General features: G+C 37.7%; 3 protein-coding genes across 3 annotated transcripts; 2 read left to right on the top strand and 1 right to left on the bottom strand.

The window, feature by feature from the left end:
* Nucleotides 1-3,379: 3,379 nt before the first annotated feature.
* LOC139979878 (protein SGT1 homolog) lies at nt 3,380-12,510 on the top strand. Its single transcript, XM_071991062.1, has 11 exons — nt 3,380-3,543; nt 4,507-4,555; nt 5,396-5,486; nt 6,287-6,356; nt 7,129-7,253; nt 8,002-8,101; nt 8,458-8,554; nt 8,919-9,026; nt 9,640-9,721; nt 10,050-10,222; nt 11,046-12,510. The coding sequence occupies exons 1-11, from the start codon at nt 3,530-3,532 to the stop codon at nt 11,151-11,153; spliced, it is 1,017 nt and encodes a 338-aa protein (XP_071847163.1). The 5' UTR covers nt 3,380-3,529; the 3' UTR covers nt 11,154-12,510.
* A 1,452-nt stretch (nt 12,511-13,962) lies between these two features.
* Nucleotides 13,963-17,653, bottom strand: LOC139979880 (mitochondrial import inner membrane translocase subunit Tim9-like). Its single transcript, XM_071991065.1, has 3 exons — nt 17,488-17,653; nt 15,618-15,713; nt 13,963-15,063 (listed from the first exon to the last, which is right to left on the bottom strand). The coding sequence occupies exons 1-3, from the start codon at nt 17,527-17,529 to the stop codon at nt 14,752-14,754; spliced, it is 450 nt and encodes a 149-aa protein (XP_071847166.1). The 5' UTR covers nt 17,530-17,653; the 3' UTR covers nt 13,963-14,751.
* A 16-nt stretch (nt 17,654-17,669) lies between these two features.
* LOC139979876 (major facilitator superfamily domain-containing protein 6-like) lies at nt 17,670-25,116 on the top strand. Its single transcript, XM_071991060.1, has 5 exons — nt 17,670-17,826; nt 18,482-18,625; nt 19,322-20,755; nt 21,219-21,410; nt 21,578-25,116. The coding sequence occupies exons 2-5, from the start codon at nt 18,568-18,570 to the stop codon at nt 21,952-21,954; spliced, it is 2,061 nt and encodes a 686-aa protein (XP_071847161.1). The 5' UTR covers nt 17,670-17,826; nt 18,482-18,567; the 3' UTR covers nt 21,955-25,116.
* Nucleotides 25,117-25,945: the final 829 nt, after the last annotated feature.

The raw sequence follows: 25,945 nt of genomic DNA, 5'->3' as shown, positions 1-25,945 counted from the left end.
TACGTACGTACGTGATAATTACTACGTACGTACATAATAATTACTACGTACTTTTATAGGGATTATCACGTACGTATTTAGTAATTATAACGAATGTACGTGTTTATGAAATTGCATGAAACATTCAGACATTGTGGATGTGGAAATTTTTATATTGTGGCAAGCCTAAGCACATACATTTCTGTGGTGTTAGTCGAACGAACGTACCAATTGTCTGTCTCCGGCATTTTTTAGTTAACTATAAGTATAAGCTTGACTTCTGTGGTATACGTATCTTGCATGTTGACAAATATGTTACAGTATGTACCGCCACTTCTTACTATCTTCAGTATAGAACGTAATATTATCACGTACCGTACGGACGTGATAAATATTACGTACGTACGTAATATTTTATTACGTACGTACGTTATAAATATTACGTACGTACGTAATAAATATTACGTACATACGTAATATTTATTACGTACGTTATTAATATTACGTACGTACGTAATATTTTTTTGTACCATGTCCTCTCTAGATCTTCGTAAGAACCAACCCCCTGCGTATAGTAATCATATGAAGGCCACGTGGTAAAGCAATTGTTGAACAGCGCCGATGGCAACAACGTAAGTTTAGACAACGAAATCAGTTTGCCCTTTTCGCGCGTCCGCGAAAAGGGCAAACTGATTTCGTTGCCTAATCTAAGTTTGTTGTTGCCTAAACTAAAGTTGTTGCTGTTGTTTTACCATGCTGTTGCTCAAACTCACGTTGATGTCTAAAATTCTGTTAAACTTAGCAACGAAATAAGTTTCCCCTATTCGCGTTCCATAGACTAGTGGGAGCTATCGCTCCCCTGTGCGCGAAATTATTTTTCCCACTTCGACGCGGCCATATTAGCATAATGGGCGTGGACTATCGGTCGTTGTTACGGCTTATTGGTCCACGTCACAGACTATGCAGTGATATCTCTCGGGTGTTTGTTTGGGTGCTGAAAGTTCTCAATTAAGTTACATGTCAGGGATTCTAGTACACGTACCAGTACAATAAATAGTATAGTACAGAGGGACATTGCTATTTAGGCATAGTTATAGCAGGGAGCTGCTACTCTAACAGTAACAGCTCCCTGGTTATAGTTAATACAGACGCAAGTGACAACTGTTTAATCAAATGGGTAGAATATTTCAAGTCCGTAACAATACCCAGTAGCGTACGTAAACTAATGATGAAAGCACGTAGGCTCCTTACTGCCGTTTAAAAGGGGGTTCATTTATAAATGAACAAATAATTTAGAATGATGGATAAAACAATATGGGGCACAATACAATACATGTATATTTGTAGGACTCTAGCATTGAAAGGTCAGTGGGCCTACCTGGTGTAATATGAAGTGTAATAATCAATACCACGGGAGGTTCATTTATAACTTTTCCAGACCCTGCTGTCACGGGAGGTTCTTCTCCAAACTTTTCCAGACACGGGAGGTTCATAACACATCTAATAAACAAACACAGTTTGATTTTGTGATGGAATTTACCTCAAGAGCTCCATAAGACCCGATTGACTGGGAGGAGCAGTCGCACATCATCATGGATCTCATGAAGTCATGTCTTAGGCCTGAGTATATTAGGCCTGAGTATATTAGCTGAGTATATTATTAAAGAGCTATACGTAAGAGCTCGAAGTCGAAGTCACAAACTTGCCGGCCTGTGACGTATTTCATAAGCCACGCCCATGTGGCCGCGTCGAAGTGGGAAAAATAATTTCGCCCCCTGTGCATAACTTTTAAAAGTCTCTTCCTTCTTTGGAACGCCTGTAATATGTTATGTACACGGTCTGAAAGATAGGCCCACTAATCGTATCTGGCCCATGCAGACACATGTAAAAGGTAATTGGGTAAAATGCCATGCACACGATGTTCATGAAAAGTATCCGAATTCAGGAAAGAACCAGGCGCGTAGCCAGGAATTTGCCAAGGGAGTGGCGAACCTGTAGGCAGACTATCAGAACCGTAGATTCTGAGCGTAGCACCACAATGAGGTAGAAAATTTTGGCTGAAAATGCCTCCCAGATCGCTGGAAATGGCACTTCCCAGGTCTTGTAAGTTGCATCTAAGCTTGAAATGACTAGTGATATCATAGAAACGTACCAACAAAATTTATATATATATATATATGCTCAAGAGGGGCGGTAGCCCCCTTCGCCCCCCCCCCCTTCTTGGCTACGCGCCTGGTTAGAATATCCAAAAGAGCCGGCCTCATCTCGTTCGAAAAGGCTATTTTTTTGCGCACACAGAGTGCCAAAAGTTTCACCAAATATGATGATGGTTAAGATGATGGTTATGATGATTAAGGGAAGGGGGTAGGGAATAAACTGGAGAAGGACAAATGCAGAAAGGTGTGGAGAAAAAAAGGTGGAAGAGAGCTTTGAGAAGAGGAGTGATGGGGGGGACAAGGGGAAAAGAAGGGAGAAACAGAAGAAAAGTTTGTAATGTCCTTCCTGAATGTTGAGCCCATGAGGTTGAATGGTGTGAACGCTTTATGATTAGACATGAACATATATCCACGAACTGTTTCAGACACAAAGAGCCTAATGGTGTTAATAAGCTATGCAGGCTAATCGTATAGTCTGGTCGATTTACTTCAGCTGTATATCAGGTAGATAACGTAATCCCCAAAATTTCTAGCCATAGCCGCGTAAGGTGACCATATTTTCCTGACTGGAATCAGGGATATTTATTGCGTTATTGATATGGGGGAGGGGTCTAAGGGGAGGGGTGTCCCCCTCCCCTTTGGAAAATTTTCATGTGCCTAAGGCGCTAAGATGTAAAATGGTGATACCTAAAAGCACTTTTTAAATAAATTTTATTTTCAAAAATGTAGCTTTTTCTTACATGAAATTCACTTACTTTAGGCCTACGTGGTTCTTTGAGAGCTTGTGAGTTCAAGTGCTTGTGTCATAAATTCGTGTTCCTATAATTGGAGTCAAAAGCAGATCTTTAAGGTTAATTACATGTACTGAAGAGTTGAGGTTCAAGTACCCGACTAATTATGCAAATTATGAGCTATTTAATATTTAACTATCCCGTCCGTGACATTTTGGAGCGATTTATTTATTTTACCTATCTACCTATTTTTTTTTCTTCAAAAGGACATATACTATTAATCTGCAGGGACATTATCACTTTGTAAATCTCTTCAAAGAATAATCCACCCCTCATCTCCCTGGCTGTCCCCAGGCCTTTGTAAAATTAACGGCTAATTCCAGCTAATTAGAAAGAGCTGTCAGTGCATGGTTTTATGTCAGGAATTTCGAATTTAAATTTCATCGTTCTCCGAATGTAGTGGACGAAACTGATGAGCAAACGGGTCTTGTCATTGGTATTGAATCTGACGATGATCAATATGTATGTACGCCGATGCCATGGAAAGTTCTAGTTGGAAATCTAGCTCGGTAGTCAACGTAAACTTAAAACTTACAAGTACCTCGGCCCTTTCTAAACGGAGAGAAAACTCAGGAATTTTTAAATCCCCGTTGCACAGGCAGCATGGAATATTTCCAGTTAGTATGTTTTGAAGTTTCTTGTGCGTTTTGCATTCTTTGTCACAAATTCTACCAGTGAAGTTATGACTGGAACGACTAGCCTCACTAACATAGCATTATGTTCAGCATTAGGCTATCAAAATTACAATAACCTACGTTCTACTCTAGTACTTACTAACTTAGTGTAGGCTTTTTCTATCTAACGGCATGCCTACATATGGTAATTGGTAGCGGTACCAGTTTCGCGAATAGAAAATGAGAAGACTACTCCTTATAGTAAATAGACACACCGTTTGTAGAAGAATGATTTAGTCTTTAAGTTTGACAAGGGGAGGAGGCAGCTTATGCCTAATTACTGTTGACATATTATTTATTTGTTGTTACGTACTGCTACTGTAGTAGTAGCCTGATGTAAAGCCTTTCAGTTTCAGAATTTTGTCAAACCTAAACAGTGAATTCATTGCTGCAGTTAGCCGGAAAAGGAATATATCCAATCAGATTTTCTTTGATTTAAAAGCATCTGAATTCCTTGGAAGTACCATACATTGCAAACAAGAAATCATAGAGGTAGCTAGGTCTTCATATTTTTTAATCGATTATCACAGAGAGACTAGAGTTGAATTCTGACCTAGGCCGAATATTTAAACGCATAGCAAGGGAACTATACCTCTCCCCCCCCCCCCCAGCCTCAAAAGAAAACATTCAAGTGTTACTACTCTCAACTGTAAGACACAATTTCAATGATTTTCAACTTCAGTTAAATTTATATCGATAGGCTTAATGTGTCATACATCTATAGCCAGGCCAAGAAATTAAATGTGATATGTGTAAATGTTCTGCTAATGATATATTCCTGTTTTGTCTGAAACTCAATTCATGTTATATGTTAAAATGTTATGAAATATTTGTGTCATTGACCAGTAAGTTATAGCGTATTTGTGTTGGATCATGTCGCTACATGTTGTTAAATCTATTTTACAGGAAAGCAAACGAAGCTTTTGTGGATGAGAACTATGATGAAGCCCTTAAGGTAAACTAATTACGACTTAAGTTTTCACAGCTCATTTGCATGGGAAAGTTTAACTTCAAGGGATATACTACAGGCAGACAATTAAACACTTATATGGAACAGAAGAATATTCTGCACTGTTAGTTTAAAGTCTCATCTCAATATTACGTCCCTAAATTAAATACTGTTGATTGCATGGAACCGCTTTTTGACTGGCTAAATTTGTGATTCCTTGAGAAAGTGCATCATTGTATGTCATCAGTGATGTAATCACTGCAAATGTTCTTCAAATGCTTTCTTTTCTATGATAATATTGTTGCTGATTTATCCTTCAAATGTGATACATTTGGAATGTTTGCTTAGCTTTTTATGTTCATTGCATTTAGAATTCCATAAAAATGCAACTTTTTTGTTGAAATATGACTTTCCTAGAGCTACGAATATGTGAGTGATTAAAATAAACTAGAAACATTTTTCAGTTGAACTGCAGTGAGGACATCATGCACTTTGTTGTTGCCAGATCTGCATTCACAAAAATAACATTGACTTTTGAAAAATTAATATTATCGATGATATACAAAATTCAATGAGTGTGTGTTTTTGACGTAAAGATGAGGAACATTTCCAGGATTTTATAAAGTTATTGACATCAGCCACTGAATATCCCTCTAATATATGCTATTCAATGTTCGGAAATTTTAATTTTGATTCATTTGAACACCTTATGAGTCATTTTATTTGAATGTGGAAAGAGATGATGCTTGCGATATCTCACTCAACCAAATTTAGTTCTTTTGATAATTTATTGCAACCTGCTTGTTTTTAGGAAAACTTTACCTTTTCTTATTTGTCTCTCTTCAGCTGTACACCGCAGCAATTGAAAATGATTCAACTGTGGTAGAGTACTTTGTAAAACGAGCACAGACCTACATCAAGTTGGCCAAATATGCAGGTAAACGTGCCTTGTCGTAGATCCTGTCAAAGGATGAGTTTTATCAAGTACCAATGACTGTTCTCAATTATCAAGATCGTAGATACTTAACATACCCAAGGGTAATAATCAGGCTTGTTGTAAGTAGCATTCAGGGTTTGATCTAAGGGCTGCATTATATTTGAAGTTGTCAATGCTGGCGTATCGGTCATTGATGTACTGGAAAACCAAAAATAATACTGCTAAAAACTTTGAATCCTGAATTTAGTATGATTATTTTTAATCCAAGTTCATAGTGATGTAATGCAGTTGTTTTACTTCGAGAGGCTCTCTTACTGAGAAGTCACCAAATATTTCCAAGTATTTTTTTATTGGTGAAGTAAACATTCTGCAATATGGCAGCCATATGTCAGTACAATGTCTTTGTCATAATTTAGCTCTGTAAAGCAGAATTACAGCAGTAATCATTTGTAACTATGTCTAAATGATTTGATTACTTTCATTGGTAGAACTGATGGATCCCCATCCCTTTAGTTTTTTGGGCACATTCATTGTAATGTTGAACTATACACCAATGGTCCACCAATGTATTAATGTTTGTTCATTGTGCTTGCAATACTTGTTTTGAAATATCCTTCATGCACAGTTTCCTAAAACATATTAAAAGCTTTACAACAACAAGAGCTCACAAATTCTCAATGGAATTGTTATTTATAGCTAGAGTACTTACACAGTATTCTTAGGTCTTCTCTACTACACATGTACAAACTATAGTGTGGTACTGATCTTAACAGTATTTCAATCATTTCCTCTTTATGCAGAAGCAGAAGGAGATGCTGGTCAAGCACGCAGCTTGGACCCTTCAAGTCCAAAAGCATGTTTGCGCCAGGGGTAAGGATATGTTTAAACAAATTGCAAATTCCAAGAATGTCAATTCATTCAGCTTAAAGGGTGTGAAGACTCACGCAAAAAGAAACGTCTAATGCCGGTAATCTGACCTAGTTTGGAATGAGGTGTAACAGACGTGTTAGACACCACCATCAATCCCAGAAAGTACACACACAGCTTGCTACCGTCGGTAATTAGACACTAGTGTACAGTCAGTACATACAGCTGCGGTCAATACCCACAGCACAGTGTACAAACGGTACAGTGATGGACATCTCAGGTCCAGCTAAAGATAACAAGGTATCACGTTTCATTGCTGTCTGCATTTTGTAGGGACATGAACAAAACGTCACTTGCAAGCAACAGAAAGTTCACTTTTTCAGATGGCCGCACACGGTTTGGGGCGAGTCTTCAATGCCTTTGAGGCTTGGTAAATTTTCAAAGGATATATATTCAACTGTTTTGATTTTTTTTATGTTGTTGTGAAATGCTGTCCCTAGCTCTGCGATGCTAGAATCATATAACCAACAAAATGAGGGTGGGGTGGGAGTGCAGGGAGTGTGGGGGGAGATGATGTAACAAAAGCTACAGTAGTTGTGGAAAGTACTGTCATATTTCACTATTTTTGCATTTCTTGTTCCACCCACAACTCGTTCTCTATCTTATTAAAAGAAGTATTCCATTGTCCTTGTCCTATACATGGAAATTTCAAATGCTTTGAGAGTTTTTGTATAATAGTATACAGACATTTCATTGTTTTTATTTCCTATTTCAGTGTTGCCCAGTTCCATTTGGAGAAGTACAAAGATGCGCTGGCTAGTTTTCAGACGGGATCACAGTTAGATAAGGCTGATGCAAATTTCAGTCAATGGATAGAAAAATGCAAAGCAAAAATTCCAGGTTCGTGGGTACAGTTTGTCGGCTATATGATTGTCAAATTCAAATCACTCGCTAAGAAAGTGATATTTCAAACAGTACTAGCTGCTTCTTTGAATCATATTTATCTTAAAATCATCTGAGATTTCAAGTGAAATGGTTTCTCTTAAATGTGAACATCTAAAACTCTTTCATTTCCTTCTTACTGCACATCGACTCATCACGTACTGTACAAATCTATGAACGTAGGATACCCTCTTAGCTTTTTCTTTCCCTCTTTTTCCCCCACTTTTGAACTTGAATAGTTAGAATGATGACTGCATTCTTAGCTGTTGATGACAAATATTAATATTTAAATTCACAGAAAAAGACTGTTTCGAGTCACCAAACATCTATTCAAGCTTCCCTTTGAATATATTTGAAAAAAAGTTTCTCCAATGTCTTCTTTGTCAGTGTCAACACTTTTTTGGTTGTAAATTAGTAATAATTTAAAGGGGCTGCCTATCTCAAGAACCTGTAAGGTTCTGTTTGTCCAGAAATCTTTGTGCAAGTGTTGCATTCAAATTAAAAGACAGCACTGTAATTGAGACATGTTGGGTGCTATCATTTCCCAGCAACAAATTATGGATCTATTTATAGCCCAAGATAATTGTGTATCCTATTCTAAAATTCTGGTCTGAAATTTAAAATTGAAAATAAGTTTTTTATTGAAAATTCCATGTCAAGGAATGTTTAAGAGTCAAATTTTTTTCCTTCTTTCTACTTCCAACAGATGATCCTGAACCGACAAAACAGGAAACTGCAGCTGAGACAAAACAGGACACTCAGCCACCTGCAGCTTCAATCCCACAACCACCGAAAGAAAAGCAGAGGTTAGCCAAATTTATCTCCCCTCCTCCTACAAGATATTTGCCCCTCACCCCCCTCCCCACTTACCTCCCTTCTCCTTGGGTGGGATTTGCTGTTCACTCCTTCACCAGCCCTCTCTGATTGGTACTTTTCATCTCTTTATGTATCTTCTCTCAATTCTTCTATTCCCTTCTGTGATCTTATTTTGGTTACTTTCTTTACCATCTACTCTGCTATTTTTCTCTCTCCCTCTCTCACTGCATACCCCCACCCCCCCCCCCCCCCTTTGGACTAGGAATTTGTAGGAAGTTGCAATTTAAATTCTTCTATTTCTGTTCATATATTGATATCATGTTATAACATGTTTAATTCTTTCTAGGTACGACTGGTACCAGACAGAATCTCACGTTATCATAACCATCATGATAAAAGGATGCAAGAGAGAAACTGTCGATATCAATTACAACCAACATACAGTGAGTCGCCAAACATTAATTTGTAACTTGACTTTTGTTTTCATTTCGTTTTTTTGCAAAGAACTAATTAATCCATGTGATTTGAGTGTTATGGTAAAGACTTTATTGACTTGCAGAGCACCAAAGTTCAAATCTTTACTGGATTAAATGATAAGCATCGTGTGCCATGTTTTTTATTTCTGAACCTCACATTTGGCTCATAAGTTTCAAGGAGGACTACCGGAAGGTAGTGCCCAATGTTACACTTATAGATTAGTCTTATATCTAGGTCCTATTCTATTTTGTGCATGTCAACTTTGCTTTGGACTTTTCTAAAGTAACACATGATTTCGATATTTGATTTCCTTTTTCTTATCTGTTTTAGTTCAGTGCAACCATCAAGTTACCCACCGGCTCCGACTATTCCTTAGAGCTTGACCTTGCACACCCGGTAGTTCCAACTCATTGTGTGACCAGAATTCTTTCTTCGAAGGTAGTAACTTCTTGATCCAAATTTATCGTAACTGGCAAAGAAATTGCGCATCTTCTGTATTAAATATCATTTTTCAATTTCAACAATTTTTAAAGCAGAATGTTGCTTTTATAATTCAACTGTTTTCTCCCCCTAGAAAAGGGGTTTGTGAGATATATCAGCATGCTAATACAGTGAATAATGATGTAGTTTAGGTCAAGACAGAAGTGATTATTCCATAGACCAGCTCACAGATGGGAAGACATGCCTACTTGATACTTTAAGGTTTGATTTTTAGGGATTGACAAATTTTTGAGATGAACGACTTACTTGTTAGATGACCAAAAATACCTTTCAGACCTACCGAGGAAGAACCTGTTATTTTGTGTAATGAATGTTCTCACTCAGTCACGTTCTTTCATTTTACAAAACCCCTTGTTTGAAATTTCACCGGAAGCCTGTATTGGCAGAAAGTGTGCAAAGTTTCTATGGTAACTAGCAAAACGATGCCAGTTTTTTCTGTACTAGAACCTTTTACCGATATGACTGTAATTCTTCTAAATAATTCGCTATTTATAATTTTTAGTTTTGTTATGCATTGATTGTGTTTTGTGTTGGTGTTTGTCTTCGATAGGTCGAGTGCAAGTTAAAGAAAGAAGAGGGCATTAGGTGGAACAAACTGGAAGGAGACGATAGCCTCGCTGCCGCATCTTCAGGTAACAACAGCTTACCCCTCATCTCTCATGGATTTTGGGATTATGTTGTTTCATTATTTCTGATTATTAAAATTGGTAAAGTTCTGTTTCACCATGGAGATATAACCCTTCAGAGTTGTAACCCTACAAAGATGGAACTTTAATTTCATAATTTTTAGTTTCATAACTTGTAGATTTGTTCGGTTGTTTTTTAAGTATGTTGAGCATGGCAATGATTGGAGAGGGGGTGAGGAGGGGAAGGGATGAGAAAGGATAGGAGATAATTTATGAATTCTGCAAGATAGTTAGAACCGTTTCCAGACATAAAGTTTAACCATCTTTCCCTCAGTCTCGAAAGACGACACTCACAAACACCCTACGTCGAGTCATTACTCCAGAAACTGGGACAAGATCGCCAAGGAAGCAGAGGAGGAGGATAAGCAAGATGGGGTCAACGATCTATTCCAAAAGATTTACGCCGACGGCAGTGATGAAGTCAGGAAGGCAATGAACAAATCGTTTGTAAGTGATCTCCTATCCGTGTCTGTCGTTGACCGAATGAACGTGTGTCGACTATCTTTTAGTAATGAAAAAAGAAAGCAAGTTAAGCACAAGAGGAGAACAGCAAGTTGGGAATTGAGGGTGCGGTTGGGGGGAAAGTGGGGGGGGGTTCATTGAGTGCAAATTTGCTTTCGCCATAATTGGAATTTAGAACAACAGTACACTACAAGTAGCAACATGTTTTCTTCAAGCAAAAATATGAACTATGAACAACTTAAAAAGCAAATTTGGACAGGAAAAATGTTGACTGGAATTTTAATTCAACCCTTGCACTCAAAGGTAATGGATCTCCTCTTCAAAGTTATCAATTTTTTAATTTTTTTTTTGTAGTCAGTGAATTTTTGTGTAGAATAACATTGTTTGAACATTTGCAAGCGAAGTAAACTAAAATTGATGGGAATACCATACAGTAAAGAAGGTCATATATCAATGCGAATTTGTGGTTCCAAGATATTTACCTCTTAAATTTTTTAAATGGTTAGGAATGTTCCTTTAGGGCATAGTTGTTTAATTTATTCCATTATTTTAAAATGCTATAATTTTCCATATCAATTGTGATTCTAAATACTGCAGCATTTCTGTTAGACAAAGTTATCAGTCTGTGTTATCATGTTACGTGTCATTTGCTTCTGAGGGTACAAATGATACATTTCATTCTTTCAAAGATTTCTAGCTTTTTTTACAAGACTTCCTGAGTGGGGACTTTTTGGTTATTAACCTATCCATGTCGTTCTTAAATTTTGCAAGATTTTTAAAATTTCTCTCTGCAACCTATTTTCTGTAGGTGGAATCAGGCGGCACAGTTCTAAGCACCAACTGGAAAGAAATCGCCGACAAGAAGACCGAGATGAAGCCACCCGATGGGATGGAATGGAAAAATTATGAGACATGACACCCCTTAGTCACCGATGAATGAAAGTTTTGAATAAATTACTTCAATACTCAACTTCCGTCATATTCTCGTTTATAACAGAAGATGCTTACCGTTTACCCTTTGCTCTCTCTCTTTGCCTTCGGAAAGATGGCGAACAAAATAGCGTTTGAGTTTCACACAAGCTTTAGGAATTGTGTTGTCTTTGTCATTTAAAATGACTGTTTGGACATATCAAGGCTGGAAAATAATTTACGATATGAAAGTTTCATAAATGTGAAATTGGTTTGTGCTTTTGATCCTCAAGTTTGCAATAGAGCAGGACTGAATGTGATGCAACTTCTGGCAAGATGATATTTTAAACTCAAAAAGAGGCAAAATAACTAACAGAAGAATGAAAGAAATTTTTGATCTGGTGCCTGGTGCAAGTTCCTGAAAAGATTCTGTCCTCAACTCCAGCCTGCAGAGGTGTCTTGAACTAGCAGTATAAACACTTTGATTCAAGTTGGTTGTATAGATTAGATTAGGTCAAAATCAACAAAAGGGAAATAGAATAGATGTAGGCAGTAATTCGTCTGGGCTGACCAAGGTCTTTGTAGAATTTGGGGGGACATTGTATCACATTGAATATTTTTGAAGTATTTTATCTGTGCTTGTAGGTAATTTAATGTAATACACTAGTACACAAGCGCATGTTGTGTATTATACTATTTTAGTACTATATGAAATGGTGAAGATAAGTACAAAACTGTTGTCTACTATTTTCTGTTTATCACTTTGTAAGTTTTGACATTGATTAGACTTCTCCTGGTATGTGTTATCATGTGTTTCTGTATGGACAGAATCACCAACAGTTTGACAATACCATGAAGACAGCCTTTGGAAATAACACCTAACTAAAGTCATCTGTGGGTCGACTGTACAATTGCAAAATATCTTTCATCATCAGCTTGGATGGTGTTTGGTTACTTTACAGTCAAGATAAATTTGGTGCGGGAGGGGGATAGTGGGTTGAGAAGCGGGCATAGGGGATGGTGGGAGACTAAATCTCATGGATATTTAATTTGAATAGGGAAGTAAATGTATTGTGAGGTCGGTAATGGGTCTTGTAAGGCGATTCCCATATCTCTTTTGATAGCAACACCACAGCTTGGGACATTGCACTGCCAAACACATAAAGTCTTGTTAAGAGAGGTCAGACCTCTTCAGACCTGAAAATTTGTTTCCGTGTGATATTGCATACCATGGTCATTACTTGATTTGAATCATATAAGAGAATCAGTGTGGTAAAGTTTAATGAAGTCATTTCTTTCATCTATTCAGAAGGAACATCAAGTGTACTCCACTATTCCAGCCATTAAATTTGCATTGACATACACTTTACTGCTTTCTTTTTGTTTCCTGTCAGTCACTTCAACAAAGTTGTTACTTCACCCCTTGCCCCCACCCTCCCTTTTTAGACTAGCATCTTGGTGCTCCTATACCCAATAACATATCCCAAACATAACCAGCACACATCTAAGAACCAAAGATCTACCTCTTGATTTGTTATTTCTCCCCGAACTCCCGGTACAAAACACCCTCGTAGAGAGGACAGATAACATTCTATTTCTCTACTCTGAATATCCCAAAGCTGTTGAACAAATGTCACATGAACCATGTTTCCTCCCACTATATGTTATATCCTGTAGCCAATGATGGATTTGAAGGTAGGAAAACACTGAAAACTTGGGCATACATCTCTAGGCTAGTCTAGGGCAGAGCTACCAATCTTTGGAAACACTTTCCAGTATTTTCAAATCTCAAAACCAGTAGTTTCCTTAAGAAAATCAGAATGCAAAAATGCATTGTGGTTGCAATGATGTAACATGAGCAGTTTTATTCATGAATCTGACATAAAGTATAGTGAGGGTGTACATGTTTACAAGGGTTTCAAGATTTGACCTCTGATGAATCCAAATGACCAAACACAATAGGCTTCTTTAACTCAATGTGGTACTTCTACACACTAAATTAGAGGTGGGCCCAAGCTTCAAGTATTGAGATATCGTGATTACAAGGTTTTCACAAATTGACCCCTGGTGACCCCAAATAACCTCCACCAAAAACAATAGACTTTTAATACTGAATGTGGTACTTCTACACACTAAATATGAGGTCCTCCCAAGGTTTCCTTCTTGAGATATCGTGTTAAAAAAGTTTTCACAAATGACCTTTCACCTCCACCAATAACAATAGGCTTCTTGTTATCAATGCGGTACTTCAACACTTGAAACTGGTCTGACCTTCCCTTCTTGAGATATCGTGTTTACAAGGTTTTTCCAATTTGACCCCTGGTGACCCCAAATGACCTTAGACCTCCACCAAAAACAACAGGCTTCTTGTACTCAATGTGGTACTTCTACACACTAAATATGAAATTGGTCTAACCTTCTCTTCTTGAGATATCAAGTTTATAAGCTTGGCGTCACAAACACACTCACACACACACTTTCGCCATCATGAATGCATAAATTACGATTATCATCGAAACCAAAAGGGGCCTATGCCCCGCGAAAGCAATTGCAGACCTGTGTACGTCCCAGTTTTACTAGCAGCTATTTTAAGCCACATGGTTTTTTCGAAGGCCTGGTTTCCAGTCAAGATCTCCTGATTTTGTGTGTTCATAATCTGGCAAACTTTTTCTAATTTGGGCTCGGTAATGGACTGCACATATATTTTTGCTTGCATAGGCTACCTAAGAAGAGTATTTGTTGCGCTAACGTTATTGCTGCGTAAACACAACGGCATAAAGCAGTTTATACAATTATATCATAAAAATGATGTGAACTTTCTACCTGTTCCTCATGATTGGAAATGGCCTTTGATCTCTCCAAAAGAGAAAAGCGTTCTTGTATCTCACCATGATGGATCCACAAAGAAATAAAACCTTTCACCTCTTAATGGAATTGCAATTCATGTTCATTTTATGGAAATGATCATATTAAATTAACAATTTGCTATCTTAAGCCCGGGTCACATCTGCGCGATTCAACACGCGATTCAACTCGCAACTAAATCGCGCGAATCAGAAAGTTGCTTCTGAGAAGTTGCGCTGATTAGGACATTGCTCTATTGCAAATCAACCCAAATCGACGGCGCAACTTTTATTGCGCAACAAGTTGATACCCGTGTCTAACTATGCGATTCAACTTTCAATTGTATTGCGAGTTGAATCGCGTGTTGAATCGCGCAGATGTGACCCGGGCTTAACTTTTGAGTTATACAAGGTAGGCTTGTTGAAACTGACAAACAAATGCAAAAAAGTTCTCTCTGCTCTTAATGTTGTCAAGCTTACATATGAGGTTGTAGTGGACCAATAGTGAATTTGGCTGACTATAAGAATGTTTAAGTAAAATAAATCCCATTATAGATTTGACTTATGGTGCCTTATTTAATCTCAGTGAAACTAGATTCATTCTTTTAATTGCCGAATGGGTACAGGTCAATATTTGTCCGACAAGATGTTGTATCATCTTAGAATACGGAGGAGAAATTCACCCATATATATTCCTCTTGGCCAGGCCGACAACTTCTTCCTCTTGTGTAATTCCATCTTGCTAACTTTTCCTCCTCGACTTCATCCCTTTTGCTGGGGTCCTTCATCGGCTCCTCCCGTGATGACGTGACCAGAGTTCTCTTTGGTGACTTTTGTTCCTTCGCCAAAGACATCTTGAACCTGACTTGCCAAGTTTCCTACAGGTTGGGGTTGGCTCTCTGGAGGTTGGAGTTCATTTTGCAGGGGTTGTTGTTGTTGGGGTTGGTCTACCTTGGTAGGCGTTTCTTGGGCTGATGCTAACTGTCTATTCATTGGATTGATTTCCACGTATACAGAGATGAGTCTGTGATTTATGTTGACCAACTTGTCTGTACAGCGGTCCGTGCACTGTTGCTAAGGACACACAAAGCGAAAAATGGTACCGGTACTACATTCGACAAAAACTTATGATCATGAAAAACACATTTTTTTTCATAAAAGAAAAAGGGTTTGAAAGGTGAACAATTTCCAAGTAGACATGTACTAGGATTTTGACATGGCTAACAAAAGCTTACATATTTACAAGAAGAACACACTGATTAAAATCAAGCTCCAGTAGTGCACAACTTTGCATTCCTCTTTTCAGATTTATGTCACATAAGTTTCCAGTTTTTTTTATTTTCTTACAATATTAATGAACTGGTGTGTCAACATATTGTTGTCTAAAAAATGCATCAATTGAGGTGGGACTCAAACAACAATTATTTTCATGACAGCTCAGTATGTTTTGACTCTTGGGAGGGAGGGGTGAGAGATAGAGGGAGTCAAAACCTATGCATGATGCAGCCGGAAGTCACAGTTTAACATAATACTACATTCACTGACAAGTTATGGAATGAATGATACAACAATTTATACTAGGAAAAGTCTCAGAAAAAAGGCTGGTAGTTAAAAAACTATTAGTTTACCTCTTCTGGGGTAAGGCTTCTGTAGTTGAAGTTCCTGGCACAACTGTTGAAGCAGGACTCAGTAAAGTTGTTGTACATAGTCAAAAAGTCTTTCATCTGAATTAGAATTTGAAAGAGAACATGGTAGTGTCTTCTTTATCATTATAGTCATTGAACAAACCCCCTTTTAATTATGCAATCAATTAATAAGTTCAATACTGTAGCTTAGTCTGAATCAAACTAAGATCAGTAATATATTTTTCTACAGCAGAATAGATGCAGAAACATAAATCATTGAATGAATGTAACATATGTCAGTGTGGCTTGCATATTTCAATCTTCAAACATCATCCTTGTCACATTACCATCTGGAGAGGTTCAATAGGCGGTATCTAGTCAAATCGTCCCTTTACCAAAACGTCCCCGCTTTTTTAAGACCAAAACGTCCCTGCTTTTTACCAAAACGTCCCCGCAGTTAAAACGTCCCCGTGAGTCAAAACGTCCCCGCTTTTATAATCAGTTGGAATGCAAGTGTGGATGTTTTTAGTTCAAATCAAAGGGTAAGGATAAGTATAGTTTAGGTTGAAAACACAGTTTTTAGGAGTGGGAAGTGCCTGTTATGAGGGAGGAAACATTTTGAGTATAATTTTCTGAGGTAAGATAATATAAATAGAAAAGGGAATGCAAGAGGGCTGTAGGGTAATAGGATATTTTAAACACGAGTTGGTTTCTTAATGAATATATACGATATTGAGGGAAGGGAATAAAAAAGATTTTTTGTTTGTCTACGTACAACAAGTTACTTTTGGAATATGCGAGACGGGCTGGATGAAAGTGATATATATTTTCCTACAGCACATACGTTTATTTTTTTTTCTGAAGACACTTTATATTAACAGGGGCACGTTCCTGTGACATAATTTTACTTAAAAATAAAAAATAAACCATAAGTGATTTCACTCAATTTAAAATATTATATATATATATATATTGTATAGTATACGTATCCAAATTCTTTTTAATACCTCTTGTATAATATTTTTTGTTTTCCTTAATTCGTTAATTCACTGAAAAACATATAGCGTATACCTTTTTCATACCAAATATAATTAAACGATATAGTCCTTCATTTTATTTAGCGCCTGTAATCCAACTTGCATGCCGATAACTTAGCCAAATTATAACTTAAAATTAATATATATTCACAACTGTGAATGAATGTGATAGACAGGGACGTTTTGACCAACAGGGACGTTTTGACCAAAAGCGGGGACGTTTTGGTACGGGGGCATTTTGGTAAAGGGACGTTTTGACTGGTAAGCCAATAGGCTAGGGCTAGCAAACAAACGTTCTTCTGTAGAATTTTTGTAGCAGTATCTTAGCAAATAATGGCTTGGTACTTTGGTAGGTGTACTTATTGCATCCACTTTAAAAACAGTTGTGTGAGTCTGGTATTCACTTGATGATCTTACTGTAAAATCACAAAATTTGCCAATTGGTACCACATAATAATGTAACAAATGGAGGGCTTAGCCTAGTACTGCCTAGGCATAGGACCTTTGAATCTTGGATGATTGATACTTCATATACACAGTGAAGACTTCTTTGCCCTACATTAAAAATGTTATCGAAGGTATCCTTGGTCAGCAATACTACTGCAGGCTAGGCATGATAGGGCCTTTCTAAGCCAACCCTTGGTCGGGAACACCTTTGTAGCAGTAACATTAAAATCCTAAGGCTATATTAAATTATCAGTAAGTAGTTAGTCCTAGGCTAGCCTATTACTAGGCTTCACTTAGGCCTTTGCTAAGCATACAATACCTAAGTTAAGCCTAACTTCATAGGCTAACTTGGCAACTATGGTAGTGTCTGTTTAATTAATGTATATTACGTTTCGGCGAGCCGCCTCCGCTTGATTCATTGTCAAATTCATTTTCTCTTGTAGTGTGAAACAAACTAAACAACATTTGTTTGACCAGTGAATGTGCTCGGGTGGAACTTACAACCAAATGTACACTCGATGGATACAGTACTGTAGTGATATGACTGCAACTTACACACTAACGGCTCACTTGACTATGGTACTATACTAATAAGTCATTGAACTTTTCAACTTGCGAGTCGGACCAAAGTCTCTTTGCTTAGACTGATCCGCGAAAAATCATCTAAGCCGCTAAACAGAAATTAATTATGTTGATGAGCAATGGTATTGCAGGGAATGAATCAGATCGTGAGTAAAAACATGTTCATAAGCAATGCAAAGTTCTGATAATTATTTGTTTCTTTGGTTTGAACATAGGAATCCTTTTGGTTATAACGATATAGGTCATACGGTTAATGTTAGGACTAACGATAAAAATTGACTGTAATACCCATTGTGTAGATACCTAATACGCGATATGGGCGTAAGAATATGAGAATACGGGAACCAATATCACATTACTATCATGTTCATTGATTGACGGTTTGCAAATTGCGGTACCAATGTAGCCTGTGACTTGCAACTTACAAATAACTCTTTGCTGGGCTACTAGTTATAGGTTATTTTTAATTTTTGTGATCAAGACTTAGGCCTAGGCTACTGTAGAATTTGTAAAGTTGTGTAGCCTAGGCCAATGGTGTCCTACTGTTAGGACTTGATCCAGTAACAGTATCACACTCATCCTCTCAAATTTTTGCCTGTTTCCAGACATCATGTTCAGACTTATGGGATCTACATTATGCCTTAGTATATTCAAAGGAAAACACACATTGAGATGTAGCAACTTAAACAAATAATACATGTGTTGCTTTTCTTTTCCCCTTGGCCTTATTATTAGTGTGATTGTTTTATATAATTCGATTATTTTGAGTTGTATATTTGATGATTCATTCATTCCTTGCAGCTGTTTGAGTCATGTGACTATAATAGAAGAAATTCAACTCTGTATTCATTAGCAATTTACTGCAACTGTCAACTTTCAAAACCAAAATGGAGATTAAGAAGCAGCAAGTCTTCATCAGAGCTATCTATTTCTTTTATCTGGCAGGTAACAAATTTTACCAATTCTTTGTAAATTTTACATCACCTGTACCATGGCAGGGTTATTTTTAAATGTAACAAACTGTTAGGTCAGGTTTTCTGCACATAAAAGGTGGTTATTCAACAAGAACAATAAAAAAGTAAAATTTAATTGACTGCGATTAAATCAAACTGGAAGTCTATTTGATGACCTTCAGCAAAGCTTTGGTTTTTGGAAAAATCTGACATTTAGACATCTCAGATCTCAGCAGATGGCTCTTAAATACCTACAGTATTTCATGATGCTCTGAGTGGCAATGTTCCTTAAAAAATATCTGACATACATACTTAAGATTCGTACTGATATTGTTTTCTGAATAAGTGATACCAACCATGAACAGTAATATTTAAAAATGGTTTGCTCAATTGGCACCACACAAGTTCTAAGGTGGGATTTTTAGGCTGTAAATATCTTGAAGAAACAGGTGAAGTAGTTAAGTACTAAACTTGTGCCGAAATATCTGGAAATGTTTGAAAGATTATATATACAACTTGCAAATTGTGTGTTGTGAAATGATACTACACTGTGTATTTGTTTAACGCAAAGTGTAGTAGGGAGACCGAATTTTGTCACTGTACGCTAATTTACTGTATGTCAAAACGTAGCAATCTTGAAGATATATTTATCAATGATCTTTGTGTGTGTGTCTTTCTCCTTTTTTAGGATTATCCTGCCTTATGCCATATTTACCAGTCTTTATGAGGCATAAAGGCCTCTCTGAAAGTCAAGTTGGACTTGTACGGGGTACGGAGGCAATGGCCCTTGTGCTATTCACTCCTCTTTGGGGATACATGGCCAGCAAAATCACTCACCACAAGGTACTGTTGTTGGTAACACTCGTTGCTGCGACCATCTTTGCTTTTTGTATTCTCTTCATACCATCCACACTTTCTCCAATCGCCTGCTTTTCTCATTCTTCGTGTACATTCACCAATTTAACGACTAACTTTCTTCTGCCTTACGGGGCCGAAGATTTTGTCAGTACTAACGAACAATTTCTATTCTGCAATATATCCACTGCGGGTAATTCCACTACAAAGAAATTTCATACCTGTCGCACCATCCCACCTACATTATGCAAAAGCACCGTCGATACCGGCAGTCATTTGGCCTCGACTCAATCCAGGCAAGTCTCAGAAATTTGCATCTGGAGTTCTTTGAACTGGAGATCCCCATGCCAAGAAGAAGTTGTCGTGGTGGAGAGTACTTTCCCGGTGTCAACATGTAGCATCTGCTGTATGAAAGAAGACACCTCCTCCTCTTCATCGTACCTGTGCTGCGATAATTCATTCAGCTCCGATTCCATTGCCAAAGACGGCAACTCTAGGAGGACGTTTAATGTATGGAGCAACTGGATCACATTTCTCCTGATCGCCGTTCTGCTTCTCATGTCGTCGTTCTTCCGTTGCGGAATATTCCCGATCCTGGATGCCACTTCGATGGAACTCTTGGAGGGGAGCCGCATCCGTTACAATAAAGAGCGGCTCTGGGGTTCCGTCGGCTGGGGGATCTTTGCCCTGCTATCGGGCATGCTACTAGACGTTACGTCGTTGGGAGATTTCTCGACCTGTTTCTACCTGTCGGTCTCATTAACCAGCGTCGCGACCGTCTCCGTTGGTTGCCTACGCTTTCCGGACCAAAGTACGGTGCAAAACGTTAACAATTTGAATAGAGTTTTATATAGGGCCGAAGTGCTCGTCTTCTTTTCTTTAGCCCTGGTGATGGGGTTTTCTTTTGGGATCGTGGGAACTTACCTATTGCTTTATCTAGAAGATTTACAGGGACCCTACTCCCTAATGGGGTTAACTATGACTTTATCTTGTTTGTCGGAAGTTCCCTTCCTATACATCTCAGGGACAATAGCACAGCATGTGGGCCATCATGGTATCATACTAATCGCATTGGTCTGCTACACTCTGAGATTTGTAGCCTATTCCTTCATAAACATGCCGTGGCTGGTGATTCCATTTGAACTGTTACACGGTATAACCTATGGTGCTTCATGGGCAGGCTGTTCCTTCTATGCTAACCACATAGCTCCGTCGGGCCTCGCTAACTCTCTTCTTAAAATATTCACTGCTTTATACATGGGACTAGGTGAGTAACTTCTTCATTTCATTACTGCTTCCACTACTCTCATGATTTGCTGAATTTGAAAATTTCTCTTGAAATGATTGCACTGCGTTAATGGTACATTACAGTCAATGCGTACAGTATATTAATAATTGCTAGTCAAATAGGAAGTTTCTAGAACACCATAAACTCAGGGGCAATGATGTACACATATCTTCATGCCAAGTGTTTGAAAACTGGTACTAAACAAATTCTTTTATCTCACAAAGTTTCATGCTGTGATGGCTAGATTAGCACCCCCCACTTTTTCCTACAATTCTCATTTATTTTATTCAAAATATATCCAGGCATTCAACACTATCATTCTAGTGTACAATAATTATGTGGACAGAAGGATAATTGACAATGCTGTGATCAATGATTGTATTATAACATATCAAGAGAGGATTTTGTGTTTTAACATTTTATTTTATTTTCCTTCTATAAGGGAAAGGACTTGGAGCTCTTATCGGGGGGTTCATCTATGAGTACCTGGGAGCCAAATTGCTGTTTCGATTTGCTGCCTTAGTCAGTCTGGTGGGTGCGGTGCTATACTTCATAGCAATCACCATCAACAAGCGAAGGGAAACAGACTACAAGCAATTCGTAGATACTCTCGACGATCAAGCCACATCTTCCAGTAAGTGATTTCAAGTGTTGTTTTATTTTAATCTTCACTGTCTCATACTTTGAAGGGGAAAAGAGGGGGGGGTGCATGGGGAGGAGATCTGAGGTAAGGGGAAGGGATATGTTTTGTGACAGGCTATATACAAAATAAGAGACACCGTATTATCTCTCACTTTCTAGCTGCAGTACCAATGGAGCCACATCCGAGGCACCAGACAAGGCCAGGAGGCACCCCTGGGCCCGACCATCCACCGTCGTCCATCCACGGTAGGAAGAGGTCCATGCATCTGCCTCTCCAAGACATCTACCAACCAGAGGAACCATCTTTCGACCAGGACCAAGAGTGCCTTCTCTCTTCGGAGGTCACACCCCCAGACCTGAGGGTCATGAGGTTGGAATTCCAGCCGCCTCCCGATTGGCTGAAGGCGGGGCGTTCGTACGGGGGCACGGGAGGATCAGAGGGGAAGAAAGAATTGGAGGTACGTCTGGACGCCATCGGGTCGGAAGGAGATCCTTCCAGTAGGAAACGTAAGGGTACCCTAACATCCCTTGTATGAAGAATGGTAAAAGACCGTAAAAGATTTTGCTGCGCGTAGGGTGGTCTTGTCATGATGTGTGTGAGTGATGTTGAAATGCTAGAGTGAGTGTGGTGGTTCAATGTAATTCAGGTTGCCAATTTGTAGAGAATTATTTTAAATAATATCTGTAGCCTAGTTGTTATATCATGTTCAGAATAGCCTGCATTTGGGATAATTTGCATGATAGGATCTTTTAATGCAAAATTAATATTATCACGTCATGGCTGGGAAGTACCCAGCATGTCGAATACTGTCATGTGAATGCGGATGTGTGTGTGTGGATGAGGCGAGGTAGATGTTTAAGTATTGATTGTGCTATTAGTGGACACTAGAGTATAAAAGAGCATTCTTCATTAATATGTACTATTTCGGGGAGGATGGTTAGACTGTGGGCTGCGACATACTTTCTGTTTGCTTACCCACAGCATCTGTGTTCTGCACCGTAGACTAATTGAAGTCAAGCGATATGGCTCCATGGTTGGTTGACATAAGTCATTGGGTTTAATCTTGATTTACACTCACATGAAATATTCTTTTCCAAAATGCACTGCATTTTATGTAATTATTCATCATTATTCATTTTCAAAACTTGAGATCAGAACAACTGTTGAAGTTATTGTGAAATAATGTTTAGCTGTTAGTACCCTGTTGCTACAACAAGTGTAGCATTTGCAGATACCCAGTCTGTACACCAAATTAGCATGCATGTCCCCCTGTTGGTACACCTACTCAGCACCTTCAGGGACCCTGTCACCACACCATGTGTGCACTTACAATTGTGTAACAGTGTAGACATGGTTGTCACAACTTCTTCCATCGTGTAATTGTAGAGCTCTCTAAAATTGTTCTCTCCTCTGAAACATTAAAATATAGTTATGTATATATGATAAACTTGCCTATTTTCCACCAATGGCAAGTTTAGTTCCCATATTTACATATCTAACTCTCAGAATTTCAAGAAGAACTCTTCCCTTGTGTCATCTCTTTTTTGTCATATAATGGGGTAACTGTCACATGGAATTTGGTTCTCCATTTCTCTTGTGCAATCTTTTTGTTTTTTTTAATTTAATTTTTCCTGCCTGTTTTAGTCATATACAGTGTAGCCATAATGTTACCAACAGAATGAATATATAGTTTAGTGTTAATTTTGTTTTAGAAACCATGAAGGTTGGAGCTTCGATTTCAGTATTTTTCTATCGATAATTTGTAGACGACATCTTTGGTTTGAAAGATGTTTCCATCTGGTTGTAAATATTTTCTTGAAGCCATTTTGTAATTTTCAAATGTATGTAAAATAACTTTTTCGTTCATTGTGTTTGTTTAGAGGCAGCGAAATTTTATGTAATGATAGAAAGTACTTAGATAAATTGCCAAAGTACTTAATGCATTGCCCAAAGCAAGTACTCAAAATAGAGAGGATTATTTATTTACCCTTTTTTGTGAAAATTATTTATGTTATAGGCTATCACGTAGTAGGTTTAATTATAATACAAAATTACACTTATGATAGACACTGAATACTGGTGAAGATAGTAGACAGGAATTATTAAGGACAGTAAATGAAAAATAGATACAACCTTGTATGCTTGACTATTTAGACAGAACATGTTACTGGAACAGTTGACTTACATTACTGTATATCTGTAGTAATCTGAAGTTAGTAGTCAGCACAATCCTAAACTTGAAGATAGCAGACAGAAACCATATATTGTATTAAAGTAAATAGATAACACTTTGTATGCTTGACTATTTAGACAGAACATGTTACTGGAACAGTTGACTTATATTACTGTATATCTGTAGTAATCTGAAGTTAGTAGTCAGCACAATCCTAAACTTGAAGATAGCAGACAGAAACCACATATTGTATTAAAGTAAATAGATAACATTTTGTATGCTTGACTATGTAGACAAATTATAGCATTGAAGATAATAGAAGAAAAAAATGCTTCTTTGCCGCTATCATCATTTTATTTTTTGTAGCTAAGCCAAATTTTATATTCAGTACAAAAACACACATGACTGTATTCTAAATGTCATTCATATATTACAAAAGCTTTGATTTACCTTACAGAAACCAAATACAGAAAAAATATTTCAGTTTTGTTCAGTTATTATCGTTATTCTCAGTTAAAAATCTCATTTAATTGAATGGGATCATGATTTTGTGTATATCTATAATTTGTTTGTATATAATTTGTACAACTCAACAAAATTTTGTGAAAAGTTTTGGTTTGTTTTGTAATAGATTCACTGTATTCAATGGATAACGAAGCATAGACACAAATTGTATGCTTATCTTAATAGAAGGATTTAGTATGTTGTACCAAAACAATATAGTAGTCTACCATGTCAGTTCCATAGGATGGAAACCTTCAGGGAAAAAGAGCAGGTATTTTTTGGTTAAAGGGGGAAGCAGCTGTTGATTCTTTGCCAAAAAATGTATTTATTTAGGAGGGGGTCAAACAATAGTGCAGGCGATTTTCGTTATTGAAAAATGGAGACTGTAGTTGCTGTGATTTCAATAAAGAGGTGTACTTATTTGAGGAAAAGGTAGAGGAGATGTGAGGGAGGAAGGGAGTAAGAAAATTTGGGGGTATTGTCCTGTGACTGTATTGTATATTGAAACTATGAGAAAGGGACCAATCAATGCTTTGAAATTACAGGTTAGTAGATGTTGGGAAAGCATACGCTTACTTTTCGAAACTTTTAAGGAAATTTTTGAGCAGGTTCAAATTTTTGGTTTCCTTCAAGTCTACGCGTACGATAAAGTTTGCGTATATGTGTTTCGTTATCACCTGACCATACCTAGAGCTACACTGCCATGACCTTTGGACATATGAAATATGGGGTCTATATGGTGGTCAGTTTCGCTTGCCGTTATCTGGATGTTCAAGAAACTGTCTTACTGTCAGTCGTTTTCATTATTGTTAAATTTATGAAAAGTTTTTAACTGGGAAGAAAAATTCAAAAGAAGAAAAATGAAATACAATCTTGGGAACATGCAATTTTCATTTACTACATTTTCATCGTGAAAAGAGTTAACATGTGCAATTTAATTTATACTGCATTCAGTTTCCTACCACCTATATACATGAGTGAACTTTTCAATAAACTGTTCCCTTTCATATGGTGACTACATCAATGTTCGTTTTGTTTTCCTATATATGATTTGGCCTTCTTTACCATATTTAGATCTCATTATGACATGCAGATTGGTGCCTGCATGTATGCCCAGTATGGTTTGAAAAGTGTCGCATAAGATTTCATCAACGGGTCTATATTCCCCATACATCTAGCCCTCTCCCCCCTCCCTCCTCGCCCCTCCCTCCCTCGCCCTCACTTATTAGAAAATACGCTGGCGGCTCTTGTAGCCATATTTTAAAGCAATATCATAACCACCACCTTGAGTGGTCAAGAGAACACGTAAATAATCAGTTACCTCATAACAACATGATATCTACGGAAGCCCATTAGGGTCAAAGTTCCCTGAAGATTATTTTTTATTTTCCAAAGATACTTTCTTGTTTACCGAGTTTAGTAAGTGCACTTTTGAAGAGCGCAAACATGTGTCTGGGTCAGCCAACTGTAGTCTATGGCACAACGTTTTGTGCAACATTATGTCCTTTCACTGCGCAATGCTGTGTAGGCCCAAAATGCGCGGCTGCGTTCTCGCATTCTGTTCCCACACACCATTACATTTTGAAACCGTCAACATACTGTGGAACGACAAAATGACTTTCGTCAGAATTTGGAACAATACAACTGACCGCTTAGTCACTAAGAGTAAAGTACAAACTATTATTTTACAAAATATGTTTCGCTTCCTCGCTAAATTTGTAAATATATGTAGTTATGTTTCTATGGTAAACCAATCAATGCTTTATTGATTGTACTAGTCTACGCCGGCAGTCTAGAAGAGAGACATTTATTTCAAACTTTTTCTTTCTTCTTAAAACAGACATGGTAT

This window comes from Apostichopus japonicus, chromosome 14 (assembly GCF_037975245.1).
Source record: "Apostichopus japonicus isolate 1M-3 chromosome 14, ASM3797524v1, whole genome shotgun sequence".
In the NCBI taxonomy this organism is placed as follows: domain Eukaryota; kingdom Metazoa; phylum Echinodermata; class Holothuroidea; order Aspidochirotida; family Stichopodidae; genus Apostichopus; species Apostichopus japonicus.
The sequence above is the reverse complement of the archived record's forward strand: the minus strand, read 5'-3'. Positions and strand labels throughout refer to the sequence as shown.